The sequence below is a fragment of the Gymnoscopelus microlampas genome, assembly GCF_963454915.1.
Source record: "Gymnoscopelus microlampas genome assembly, chromosome: 19".
In the NCBI taxonomy this organism is placed as follows: Eukaryota; Metazoa; Chordata; class Actinopteri; order Myctophiformes; family Myctophidae; genus Gymnoscopelus; species Gymnoscopelus microlampas.
The window spans coordinates 2,772,922-2,786,813 of NC_139956.1; the positions used below are offsets into that span (position 1 = coordinate 2,772,922).

A 13,892-nucleotide genomic window follows, 5' to 3' on the forward strand; every position below is an offset into this window, starting at 1 on the left:
GCACTCTCTGCCGCACTATGAGCTTGTAGATCTGCTATTTTTGAATAGAGAAAGTATAAAATATGGTTAAAGTGGTTAAAAGCATTGTGATGTTATATTAACTAATTTTCTGAGGACCCCCTGGTACCCCCCAAGGACCCCTGGGGGTCCTCCGAGCCCACTTTGAGAACCAATGGTTCTCAAACCATCTCAATAACATTATGTTAATACAGTATGTTGATAAGTGAACAACATACATCTATAAAAAATAATAAATAAACATTAATATCACTAGACTGAATGCATTGTGTTTTGTTTTAAGGACGACTGATTGGTTCATCTCAGCCTGTGATGGCCATGGTGGGAGATGATGTCATCCTTCCTTGTCACATTGAACCTCCTGTCAACATGGAGAATGAGACGGTGATGTGGAGGATACCTGACCTGGGGTGGCCATACTATGTGCACCTTCTCCTAGATGGACGTGTGGATTCTGAGTATCAGAACCCGTCATACAAACAGAGGACGTTTCTGTTTCATGATCAGTTATCTCATGGTAACATCTCACTGAAGCTGACCAGGGTGAAGCTCTATGATCAGGGAACATACAGGTGTTCTGTTCCACACACCTGGACGACCGCTACAGTTACATCCAGCTCCTTGTTGGTAAGATTTACTGTTCAAAACATGGATGAAAAACAGCAATAAAATAGAATGACTAAATAGTTTTCATTAAACTGATATGTTATTACTTAATTATTTGTTTGTGGTAGTGTGAGGGTTCCTGATAATATATTAATAATAATAAACCAGTTCTTCCTGATAGCTGTTATTAATTCAACATTGTTGTACTTTTACTCCACTACAATTATTTGAAAACTTTAGTTACTAGTTACTTTGCAGATATACATTATTACGTTATAAAACATTCATAAACCACTTTAGCCCTATTTTATACCAAGGCTATTCAAAAATAGCAGGTCTACAAGCTCTCAACGTGTCGCACTGCGACGCGTTGTGAGCTTGTAGACCTGCTATTTTGAAACATTTTAGTACTTTTACCTTTGGTACTTTAAGTACATTTTGATACCAATACTTTCGTACTTTTAAATCCCGGACATTTACTTGTAACAGAGCACTTCTGCATTGCAGTATTGATACTTTTACTTAAGTTAAACATGTGAGTACTTTTTCCACCACTGTGTGTGTGTGTGTGTGTGTGTGTGTGTGTGTGTGTGTGTGTGTGTGTGTGTGTGTGTGTGTGTGTGTGTGTGTGTGTGTGTGTGTGTGTGTGTGTGTGTGTGTGTGTGTGTGTGTGTGTGTGTGTGTGTGTGTGTGTGCGTGCGTGCGCATGTGTGTGTGTGTGTCCTGTAGAGAGCAGATTTAACCCTTTAAGACCAGGAACGCATACTGTGTCATTTTACATGTTTAGCTATAACCATTATTTTATACTTTTGGCTATCCAAAAATAGCAGATCTACAAGCTCATAGAGCACACCGAGTGCCGCGCTATGAGCTCTTAGATCTGCTTTTTTATAAATCATGAAAACTTGTGCAAATCTTTATATATATATATATATATATTTTGGGTGAACATATTTTATTAATCTATACTTCTGAGGGATTCTACAAATGTCTTCTAAATACTAACAGTTTTTTGATGCTGTTGATGTTGATGTTGGTATAATCAGGTTCTCAAACCTTTTCATGTCAAGGACCCCCAAAGTGATATGTACTTGGCTGTGGACCCCCATCTAAAAAATGTTTTGTGCAGGGATTTTTCTAAATTAACAGATCTACAAGCTCAGCGCAGCAATTGGTGCCGTGCTATGAGCTTGTAGATCTGCTATGTTTTAATAGACAAAGTATAAAATATGGTTAAAGTGGTTAAAGTCATTGAAATGTTATATTAACTAATTTTTCTGGGGACCCCCTGGTACCCCCCCCCAATAATGATAAAATATAAAGAAGAGTTAGGGTCTTGTTACACTAACTTATATTTTAGCTGCAGTTTATAAAATGTACAGGCATTGTTACAATATCTATACATATAACACAACAAAATACAACACAACACATAGAGAACTTTTTTTCCAGAACCACAGATCAAAACTTGCTGCCCATATATGGGCATATACTGATGAGATCAGGGAGCACAATGTATGGGCATAAAGGGGAGACAGACAGACAGACAGACAGACAGACAACAGACAGACAGACAGACAGAGATCTCCGTATATGGTCATAAAAGGGTAAGAAAATGTATTGATTGATTGATTGAATATTTTATTAGGCACACATGTAAAACAGCACAGTTACATTTAAAAAACTTTGTCTAAAAAGTCTGTTCAAAAAAGTCTGTGCGGTCTTGTTTCCATTGATGAATCGTGACGTTACCGATTATTTGGGTTTGTCATGGAAAACTAATTTATTGAGCAATGTAACTACTTACTGTTGGCAGCGACTAATAAGTATTAAGACTTTCTGACTGACTGATAATCAAATAGTTTAATTAATAATCCTTTTATGTGTTTTTGCAGGGTCTGTGTCTCAGCCAGTGATCTCTTTAAATGGAATAAAAGTTGATCTCTTATCTTGGAGGTGCGATTCTGGGTGCTGGTTTCCTAAACCTGAGATGTCTTGGCTGGACAGTGATGGAAACACCATCAATGCTGAACCCTCAGTGACAGAGAAACCTTCATATCACTGTTATGTTGTCCAGATGACTGTGACAGTGACTTTAACAGAACATGTGACCTGTAGAGTTCACCTACCACACATCAACCACACTGTTGAGACACACAGTGTTAAACCAGGTAATGAACATCACTCTCTATCATCTCTCTTTAACACCTTGAGGAACCTTATCTACTATCACCTTGTGTTGTATAACATGACTGACTAAAATAAATGTAATTTTGTATAACTTAGAGATTCCAAACATAGTAACCAAATTGGTTGTGGAAGTGAACAAATATGTCTTTTTAGCATCTTGAGTAAATGTCCTCTTACTTTGTTCTAACATGTCCTACTATTTTATTTTTTGTTATTCTCAAAGGATTTTCACCAAAGGAAAACATATAAATGTTGTAGCAGTTGACCCCCCCCCCAACAGCTAACATTTCCTCAAAATAATTTCATACATTTTCAAAATATATAAAAAATGATCCATACATTAAAAAAAAAAAAGTAGGAATAGTGAAAACAGCCGATCTACAAGATCAGCTGTCTTCAAATGGCTTAAGTGGTAAATAGGTCACATATGTGAATGTACCACAGGGAGCAAATTCATACATATAATTGAAGCATCAATTATGCTTAAATAAGGAAGTTTGGGTCCCGGGAACCCACATTTCTCTTTTCGGTATCGACCTAAAAAGCTTGGGAACCAAACACTGACTTAAAGGTAGGGTAAGTGATTTTCTTTGGTTAAAATAAGTGTTAAATAGCTCTATATATTGATAGTACTCATTGCTATAGAGTGTTTGTTCAGTTACAGTGTTAAATAGCTCTACATTCTGATAGTACTCATTGCTATAGAGTGTTTGTTCAGTAAAAGGAGTCTCCTTGTATCTCCAGCTCTTTATAAAACAGAAAATGCATTTTCGTTTCAGTTTCAGTTTCATTTCCAATTTTATCCAATCAGGATAGAGAACTCAATCAGGATATAGATTAAACAAGTGACATTGGACGTGATGACACTAAGAAATGAGCAGGCAACATTGGAACTGGAACACTATAAAAATGAAGCTTAAAAATGGGTACTTTATTCTGATTGGCTGAGATTTTGACACCTACCGGAAAATGTATTTTTTGTTTATTAAAGAGCTGGAGAGACAGGGAGACTCCTGTTACTGAACAAACACTCTATAGCAATGATTACTATCAGAATATAGTGCTTTAACCTTTTAACAAAATATGTTTTGTTTTAACCCAAAAATATCACTTACCCTACCTTTAATAGTTGTGTTGTGATTGTGTTAGTGGTAGAAAGACTACAGAGTCGAAGTGTGATGATGTCAGTGGTGTGCGACACAGTAGCAGAGTAACAGCGTCACATGTGAGAAACACCTTATAAAGTAGCGTACAGTTGGACTGACATGCACGTTGTTTATTAACATGACTATAGTCCAGGGGCCAACACTGATATATGATATCTTCCTACATGTCTCTCGTTTATATTTTGGTGTGATCCAACTTCACTCTCTAAACAAACCTTACCCCGTATGAAACTGTTTTGCGTGGGAATTAGGGATGTCTGATATTATTGACCGATATTAGCATAAAAATGTAATATCGGAAAATATCTGTATCGCTTAATTTGTTTTGTTAATAAAAAGGCCAACAGCTAATCTAAGATTAGTGGGACTCATTCAAATGACCACCAGTGAGTCCTGGGACTCACCTAACAACATCACTGTATTATATTAGATTTGTTAGATATTATATTGATATTATAGATATTTTATTTTATTAGATATGTGATGTTGTTACCTGACAATTAGTTGACTTTTGGTGAAAAAGCATATGTCGGTATCGGTTGATATCGGTATCGGAAATTAGGAGTTGGACAATATCAGAATATGGAATATCGTCAAAAAAGTCAATGTGGGACATCCCTAGTGAGAATCATTGATATGACTACAATACGTATTGGAAACTAATGGTCTTATAAACAGTTGTTTCTAATGTATAGATTTTTAAAAATAAATAAAACACATACAAAATTGTGGAGATACAACTGTGACCTACTGGCAATGTGCAAAAGAAATGTGTTGCTGATCGGCCCAACGGTTTGTGAGATTAGCTCAGACAAACTGATACAAGCTGTAGTTTTAAGTTATTGCTAAATAAGCATATTAATAATCTAGGAAAATCTGACTTCGCTTAAAATGGCTATATCTAAATTAGTTGAGACCTCAGTTCTGTCAACTGGTCCTCAGTGAGCATGAGGTCCAGACTTGGACCCTAACGTCCCTATTATGTAATAGCCAATGCATTGTGATCTTGTAGATCAGCTATTTCCACTGAATGTTCACCCCATAATAGGGCCTTTACGGTTCATGTGCAATGGCAGGGGAACAATTTGTTGTGTTGTTGTGCGTTGTGAGCTTGTAGATCACCTATTTTAATATATGTAGTGTACACCGAAAACAGGAGGGGGCCTAGTATAGAGTGCTGGGGACACCGGGCGGCCAACTAAGTATGTTACCTAAACCCTGTATAGCCTACTTAGTAGACAGAGTTCCCTAGGAGTACATGGTACAGCATACATCTATTAAAATCAACATTCAATCCATATTGTTTTGTTTTAAGGACATCAGGTGATCGGGTCTCCTCAGCCTGTGATGGCCAAAGTGGGAGATGATGTCATCCTTCCTTGTCACATTGAACCTCCTGTCAACGTGGAGAGTGGGAGGATGGAGTGGACCAGATCAGACCTGGACCCTGAGTTTGTGCATTTCCTCCAAGATGGACGTGACACGGCTGAAGAACTGAACCTGTTGTACAAACAGAGGACGTTCCTGTTTGATGATGAGTTGTCTCATGGTAACATCTCACTGAACCTGTCCAGGGTGAAGTTCTCAGATGAGGGGACATACAGGTGTTCTGTTCCAATCCTGGGCAACAGTTTGATTCAGCTTCTTGTTGGTAAGATTTACTGTTCAAAACATGGATGGAAAAACATAATTAACCTTTATAGCATGACTTATATTTCTCAGGTCAGGTTAGTTAGGGAGGTGTTTACCACGGTAAGTAGTATAGGCTGCAGAAAAGAAAACTGGTGGTGCAACATGGAAGGTCAGAACTTTCAGGAAAACTGACTGACTGACTGACTGACTGACTAATCAAATAGATTGATTGATAATCTCTGTGTTTTTGCAGGATCTGTGTCTCAGCCAGTGATCTCTTTAATTGGAATAAAAGGTAATCTCTTATCTTGGAGATGTGTTTCTGGATGCTGGTTTCCTGAACCTCAGGTCTCTTGGCTGGACAGTGATGGAAACAACATCAATGCTGAACCCTCAGTGACAGAGAAACCTTCAGATCACTGTTATGTTGTCCAGAGGACTGTGACAGTTGCTCTAACAGAGCATGTTACCTGTAGAGTTCACCTACCACACAACAACCACACTGTTGAGACACACAGTGTTAAACCAGGTAATGAACATTTCCTTCACTCTTTCACACCTTCCTTGTTCAATGTTTCTCTAATAACAAACCCTGGATGAAGATGAAGAAGAGTGCCTCAAGGGCTGTGAATGAGGAGGTGAAACCAGGGGGGTGGCTGTGAGCTTTGGATCACAGGACAGTGGATGGAACCATTTTAGCACCACTGTTCATTTGACTTATCTCATTTTAATACACTGGTGGGCACCGGCCTACTCAGGAACGAGTGTGGAAGGATGCAATTATGGAATGCAATTGCAAGCCCCACCCTGTTGTACAATACCTGTTATAGAGCACCGAAGTCCTGACGCCAGTGCCAGTAGAGGGCGCTTTCCGCAGGTTCATGGCTTTACTTTTTGTATTGATATCCTCATTGGGGAATCTTCATATATCGCTTCATATTAGAACTGTGTTCCAAAAATAAACACACCACCCTGGTGTTTTTACTCATATGGATATGAAGCATCGACTGAAGGTGTAAATGTACACATTTACCCAAAGAGTAACACAATATAAACACTAGAAACGAGTCAAACAACCCAAAGACTACATTTCCCATGGACGCGGCTGCTGTAGGGACAGTGATTTCAGACCCAGAAGTAGTAGTTCTTCAGACTTTTAAGGCAGAATTAATTCCATTTTCGCCAGAAACAGGCTGTATCAAATATGAATGAATATCATAAATGATGCAGAGCCACCCCCCTGACAAAAACGCCAGGGTGGTGTGTTTATGTTTGGAACACAGTTCTTATATGACGTGATCTAAGATTCCCAAATGGGGATTTCAACACAAAAAATAAAGCCACGAAACCATAGAAAAGCGTGGCAGTAACGTCAGACTTCGGTGCTCTATACCCGTTGTCAGAGTACCCTTTGTAACCGTCCGTCCGTCTGTGTCCGTTTTGTGTCCATATATGGAGATTTCTATTCATATTAGCCTGGAAACCAGACGAATTTGCCATTGCAAAACAAAATTCCCCTCTGCAGATTTGGTCTGGCATCGCTCAGTTGTGATTGGATTTCACTCCCTCCGAAGTAGTGAGGGACCAATCAGGGTCCAGTATGTATACATATGGGGCAGGTTTATCACCAGAGGCATTTTTTTTATTCGCCCCTTGGAAATGTGGGTTCAACACAGAGGCCCTCATTTATCAACGCAGCGTATAAACCGCCATATATGTTTCCATATATTCGGCCGTACACCAACGTCGAAGTCACATTTATCAACGCATCCTACACAGCTGATCCGAGTGTACACTTGGTCCCAGCGTTGATAAATGTCACGGCTGAATTTAAATAACACGCCCTTAAATTTTCTCAAAACGCCCCGATTTTACGACATGAAGACGAACCAGAATACGACCAAAGACATGAAAAGCCAATAAGAAACAGGTTCCCCCGCTGGCCTCGCCTCACACGCACACGCCTCTCTCTCTCGCTCTCTCTCGCTCTCTCTCTCACTCACACACACACACACACACACACACACACACACACACACACACACACACACACACACACACACACACACACACACACACACACACGCGCCCGCCCAACTTTGTCTTTCATGTCCGTGTCCGTAGCGTAGCGGTACATGAGACTCGGGCGGAATGCAGTGATTCCGTGCCGCCACGTTAATATTGGAGCGTCGGGTTTATATCCTTAACCCAGCCAGGTTGTGTAGCCTACATAACTCTCTATGACATAACTCCATAACATAGGACAAGCTACTGTAAGTTTCACTGTCAGTGAAAAGATGGTCGGGGGCGGGGCTCCCGAAAATTCTCTCGTAGAAGCGCTGCGCTGAAAATAGCAGATCTACAAGCTCACAACGCGTCGCGATGCAACCTGTTGTGAGCTTGTAGATCTGCTATTTTCAAATAGCCAATGCAGCCGTGCAGATCTGCAAGCTTAACCGAATGACTGTTAAAGCAGTTTGTTTAAATTACTTTATAAAATGTTATATTTTCACAGGGATTATTTATTAGTGTAGATATACATTTATGAGTGGATTATGTGTCCAGATGCCTCTCAGACAGTCAAACAATGCTGCTCTGCAGGTCTAGAATGGAATAAACGGGTGCAGCCAACGTCAACAACTGGTCTCGACCAGACGTGAGATCTCAGCGTACCGTAGGATAAAGCCCACGTCAGGATATATTGATAAATGCCGAAAATTGCGGTGATTACGCCGTACGCTCATTATTCGGGCTGCACCACGTTGATAAATGAGGGCCAGAGATTCCAGACTAATATCTACACAGTTATATTAGTCTGGCCATGCCAGGCTATGTTCATATGTCTGTCATTGTCCGTTCTATGACCATATATGTAGATCTCTGAGCAGCTCTGCTGCAGCGCCAGCCAGCCAGCGAAGCACGGATGCAGGCAGGCTCTGATGAGACAGTGTTGGAGCTACAGTAGGCTAAATCATAAAGTTAACAGCCTTCTCAACAGTCTTTCGGGAAGCTAAATGTTTTCTACTGCTGTGTGGATTATCATGTGTCTGTATATCAACTACAATTTCAGATATAAGCCTTTGTTCATAAACAAATATGAATGAAACTTACTTGGAGTTACAAAGCGATCGATCGATCATTTCCCCCTTAAGCCGCTTGTTTTGATATTAGCCTCGTTAGACAGATTCTGTGGCGGCCAGCAACATTGTATATGAAGCATATGTTGAATGACTCCAACAGGATAAAGTAAACATTAATATTACGTCCTTTGACAGAGTAAATGATCAGGGCACCTCCAAGTCCTCACATCCAAATGAATGTTAAATCCAGCCGATAACTGCCGAGTGGGAAAGTCACTTTGAAAAACAGAATGAGCACAACTGCTAGCTGTGAAAAGGTAGAATTGTTTTTCATGAATAGCCAATATTTATTGATGAGAAAAAGGCTGCTGCTGCTGTTAATAAAGATGTTGGTCTCTTGTGCCGGGCCTCGGTCCAGTTTGTCAAATATTTCTCAGGCCGAACTTTTGTCGGGCCAGGCAATTTTTTTAGGCACGATTGTACGTACAGAGATTCCTTTAATTTGTAACAGTTCTGTCATGACTCACTGTGTTTCAGAGAGTGGGAGTCTCACCATAACAGTGACTGTAGGGATTGTGCTCACAGTGATCATCATTGTGGTGACAGCAGTACTGGGATTGTTATACTGGAAAAGGCAGAGGCAAACTAGTAAGTATTGAACTGATTTGTAAATGATATATATTTTAATCTATATCCTGTTATGTGTTATCCTTTCAGCATAACATTTGACTGTACTGCCTGTACTGTTAACAATCTTCTTAAAAAGGATTCAATCAATCAATCAATCAATCCCATTACAGAGCCATCAGGATCCATTGAGATGAACATGAGACGAGTATCAGGAGAGGAAGAACCACTGAATGATGACAGCGTTCCTAGTCCATCACCAAAACCACGAGAATGGCGCCCAGTCAGTAAAAGATGGAGGCCACAGTTAGAGAAGCTTATAAATGCTGATGACTGTAGCGTTAGAAAAGTTGGGAGTCTTGTGTTTGGTAAAGACGAGGAATTCCGCATCGCAGAGGGAAGTGGTGGAGATGAAGTTTTCTTGGGGTTAAGAGATGATGGCACTGAAGTTGCAGTGAAGAGAACGTCTAAATACCACTATGAAGGGCTGAAGAAAGAACAAGACTTGTTACGTCTTCCAGACCTTGATCATCCTTCGATTGTACGATATGTGGACTTCATAGAAGAAGAGGACTTTGTTTACCTTGTTCTACAGTTATGTGAATACAACCTGGCAGAATATATCACTAAACACAGCCTTTGTGAATTGAGGAGAAAACAGCTTGCAAAGCAGGTTCTCAAGAGTTTAAGTATTCTTCATTGTCATAATCCTACAATTCTCCACCGGGATATCAAACCCCAGAATGTCTTGATTGGTAAGCAATAAAAGAAAAAATAAATAATTGTATGTGGAATTTATTTTGTTCAATCCAAAAACCTTTAGTTATATTGATATACCCGCTTTGCCTTGCAGATATTCGAGGCAAGGCAAAATTTGCTGATTTTGGAATAAGCCGACTATTACCTGAAGGACAAACAACGCTAGTCACAAGCGCTTCAGGAACAAAATGCTGGAGGGCAAAGGAGACTTTGGATGCAGGCAGTGATATCCCATATAAAAGAAGCACTGATATCCAGGTTGTTTTTTGTATTATCATTATAAATGACAATGACAACAGCATACAAATGTTCTTACTCATTCTCATGCTCATTCTTAAGGTTGCTGGAATGTTGATATATTACATCCTTTCTGGAGGCGAGCATCCATTTGGCAAAGGCCCTAGATGTGATGTCAACATTCTGGATGGAAACTACAACCTGCGTCATGTTCAGGATGTGGTTGCCAAGGATCTCATTGAGTGGATGATCAATGAAGACCCAAACAAAAGACCTACAACTGAGGAATGCTTGGTTCATCCCTTCTTTTGGTCAAACGAGAGGTAAGATAGAACAAACATTTTACATTGCACACATTAGTCAGCTCATCAGTTTGATGCAATAGTAAGGTACATATATTTTAGCCTAATGCTTTCAAAATGATTACATTATTTTCCCAGGAAAGTAGACTACTTGAGAAGGATTGGAAATCTAAAGGAGGTTGAGAACTGTCTAAATGCTGACAAGGACCTCATCAGGAGGTTAGACCAGCATGCTGAGCAGGTCCAGTTCAACACGTGGAAAGACAATGTGAGTAAAACCTTTCTAATAGTGTACTATTAGAAAACCATTACAGTTTGAGCTTTTGATAATTTCCGTTTTATTTCTTTTGCCTTTCATTTCACTTTAAGACTCTGTTTAATGCCTTTAAGTAACGTTTTACATACAATGTTCAAAGTAGGTATTTACTGTAGCAGTCACTATCCAGAGTGACTTACAATAAACAGGATAAACACATACATAGAATGCAGAGAGACAGTGTAGTGTCTCAGTAAAGTATGTCTCAGCAAAGGTAAACAATGAACCTAGCATCTGTCTAAACAATATGCTATCAATATAGCAATATGTACATTGAAACTGTAGCATACCAGGTAAACAATAAACTTAGCATCTGTATACATCTAAATAACATTTTAACCTTATATATGAAATGTTGTACACTTACTTTGCCAAGTCTAAAACCTAATTTCATGCTCACATTCATACTTTTGTTCTGAAGTGAATTAGATCCTTAAGTTGTATGTTTTTCCAGTTCCCACAGGAGTTGGTCCAGGTGATGGATGATGAGAAGAAGTCCTACCCTGAGAACTCATTTGGATTGCTGCGCTTCATACATGATCTCCATCAGCACTAGTAAGTAGAATTTAATTTAATGACACCTCAAAGAGCAGTCACACTATACATAAGTCATGTGCGTTTGCACGTGTGTGTGTGTGTGTGTGTGTGTGTGTGTGTGTGTGTGTGTGTGTGTGTGTGTGTGTGTGTGTGTGTGTGTGTGTGTGTGTGTGTGATACTGACTCAATATTAACCCTTGTTTTTTTTCTAAAGAATACAAAATATTGCACTTAACTCATTCAGTCCCACACTGACAGACTTATTTCTGGCTGTGTTTGCCCAGTGCCAGAGACTTTTCGATTTTTCTTAGATTTTCAAGTAGTCAAAGAATATTTATCTCCTGTATGATCGATCCCCTGATGTTTGCTAATCACATAGGGTTTCACTGGGCTTCCTCAAAAAACATAATAATCATCATTGCGACCCGTTCCCTTTATTCCACTTTTGAAAATAGCATTTGTCTCGGCTAAAAATACATAGTACATTTTTTTTTTACGCAGGAGCCGAGATACAGGATTTTTAAGTAATAAGTTAACCAAGAAGTGAACGGAGCAGCGATTCTTCGGATCACGTTATCTTGGGTTCTGGACGTTTTTCCCCCCCATTTTCAAAATGGACGTCTGCGACGTCAATGGCACAGAATTGAGTTATGATTAGTGTATCAATTACATGCCCGCCCTTCCAATGTCTTCTCTACATATACTTGTATTGTTCCTAGTGTTGATGATTTCTTGTACAGTATGTTATTGTACGTCTTTCCATGAGTTGTGTTCCTTGTGTCACTGCTCACCTTCAGTGATCACTGCTTTGTGTTCACAGTGCTGAAGATGTAGCAGGTATTGACCTGATGGAGATGTTTCCTGATCTGTTTGGAGGAGTTTACAAGTTTGCCAAAGAACAAGACTGGAACTCAAGGCCCTCCCTGAAGGACATGTTTACAACACCAGATGCTGTAAAGTCCCCAAACCCTGAGAGAAAGACCAGGCTCAGTCTACCAGTCCAGGAATCAGGACTCAACAACCCACAGGGACTTGAAGGACTCATGATCCATGAGTCCAGTAGACTCATAACTGACTCGTGATTCATGAGTCCAATAGACTCATAACTGACTCATGATTGATGAGTCCAATAGACTCATAACTGACTCATGATTGATGAGTCCAATAGACTCATAACTGTACATAACTGTAATCCCACTGTAGTCTAGCTTATATCTGTGAGTGAGGGCAGTGGTGGACAGGACTTGATTCTGATTGGTCAATCACCAAATTCATCGTTCTGCTCTTTTTTAATATTGTCTGCTAAACTCAATAACAGACTGTCTAATCAAAGACTCAGAGCACCTGCTCATATCAATCTGTCAAAATCAAAGACTCAGAACACCTGCTCATATCAATCTGTCTAATCAAAGACTCAGAGCACCTGCTCATATCAATCTGTCAAAATCAAAGACTCAGAACACCTGCTCATATCAATCTGTCTAATCAAAGACTCAGAGCACCTGCTCATATCAATCTGCGCTGCCTGATTTTGCGTCCACTTTTACTTATATATATTTGGGGTGATTTTAAGGTCTACTCTGGCTTTTGTGTTCCACCCCAGACAGTTTTTAAGTTGCTTGATTCAGTATTTAGATATTTGATATTAATTTTATCAGTCACGCCCCCTTCCTGCATAAACCCATTGCAACTTCAAACTCCATTTTACCCATGTTAGATTCATTGAAAACACACATCCTTGATTCTGGTGACAAATATTGTCCTTCTTATACCTGAGGGCCGTGTTTTTTGTTTTAAATATTCAAAATAAATATAAAATAAATTAAAAAAGTAAAATCAGTCACCAGAACCAGGGATATGGGTTTTAATGAGTCTATCATGGTCTAAATGGAATTTAGTTTTATCAGGGTGATAAAGACCTAATCACACTGTCAGGGTTTATTTCTCAATAATGACCTGCTCCCCATTGATTATCCCTTGCTTAATTAATGCTTGTTAATAGGATAGTTTGTTTCTAGTGCTACCATGAGGGGTAATACATTAATATTATGGGATATGTTTACATTGATATTATGGGATACTTTTAAATTGATACTGTGGGATACTTTTATATTCATACTGTGGGATACTTTTATATTCATACTGTGGGATACTTTTACATTGATATAGTGGGATACTTTTACATTGATATAGTGGGATACTTTTACATTGATATTGTGGGATACTTTTACATTGATATTATGGGATATGTTTTACATTGATGCTGTGGGATACTTTTTACATTTATATTATGGGATATTCTTTACATTCATACAATGGGATTATTTACATTAATATAAAGGGACATTTTTACATTGAGATGATGGGATCTAAATGTATTGTCATTATACAGAGAATAAAGAAAAGCTCAGTTTTAAAGTTCA

The 13,892-nt window shown here is 39.1% G+C and overlaps 2 protein-coding genes across 2 annotated transcripts in view; both read left to right on the forward strand.

Annotated features, from left to right (window-relative positions):
• The window catches only part of LOC311035170 (scavenger receptor cysteine-rich domain-containing protein DMBT1-like), a gene marked incomplete at both ends in the record, with an annotated part of 8,064 nt that extends 5,524 nt beyond the window's left edge, over positions 1–2,540 (forward strand). Inside the window, 2 exons of the mRNA XM_084043249.1 lie at positions 302–645; positions 2,520–2,540. Of these exons, the coding sequence (XP_083899375.1) occupies positions 302–645; positions 2,520–2,540 (365 nt within the window). The remainder of the gene's footprint in view (positions 1–301; positions 646–2,519) is intronic.
• Positions 2,541–9,232: 6,692 nt separating this feature from the next.
• Positions 9,233–13,892, forward strand: LOC311034823 (uncharacterized protein). Its single transcript, XM_084042841.1, has 7 exons — positions 9,233–9,340; positions 9,493–10,074; positions 10,173–10,336; positions 10,418–10,638; positions 10,756–10,885; positions 11,388–11,488; positions 12,290–13,892. Exons 2-7 carry the CDS (start codon positions 9,513–9,515, stop codon positions 12,549–12,551), a joined length of 1,440 nt encoding a protein of 479 aa, XP_083898967.1. The 5' UTR covers positions 9,233–9,340; positions 9,493–9,512; the 3' UTR covers positions 12,552–13,892.

Bases quoted from the DNA above. Each gene is read 5' to 3' on its own strand.
- LOC311034823 (XM_084042841.1), top strand. From the start codon at position 9,513: ATGAACATGAGACGAGTATCAGGAGAGGAAGAACCACTGAATGATGAC. The intron at 10,075-10,172 runs GTAAGCAATAAA...TTTGCCTTGCAG, and splicing joins ACCCCAGAATGTCTTGATTG to ATATTCGAGGCAAGGCAAAA. The intron at 10,886-11,387 runs GTGAGTAAAACC...ATGTTTTTCCAG, and splicing joins TCAACACGTGGAAAGACAAT to TTCCCACAGGAGTTGGTCCA.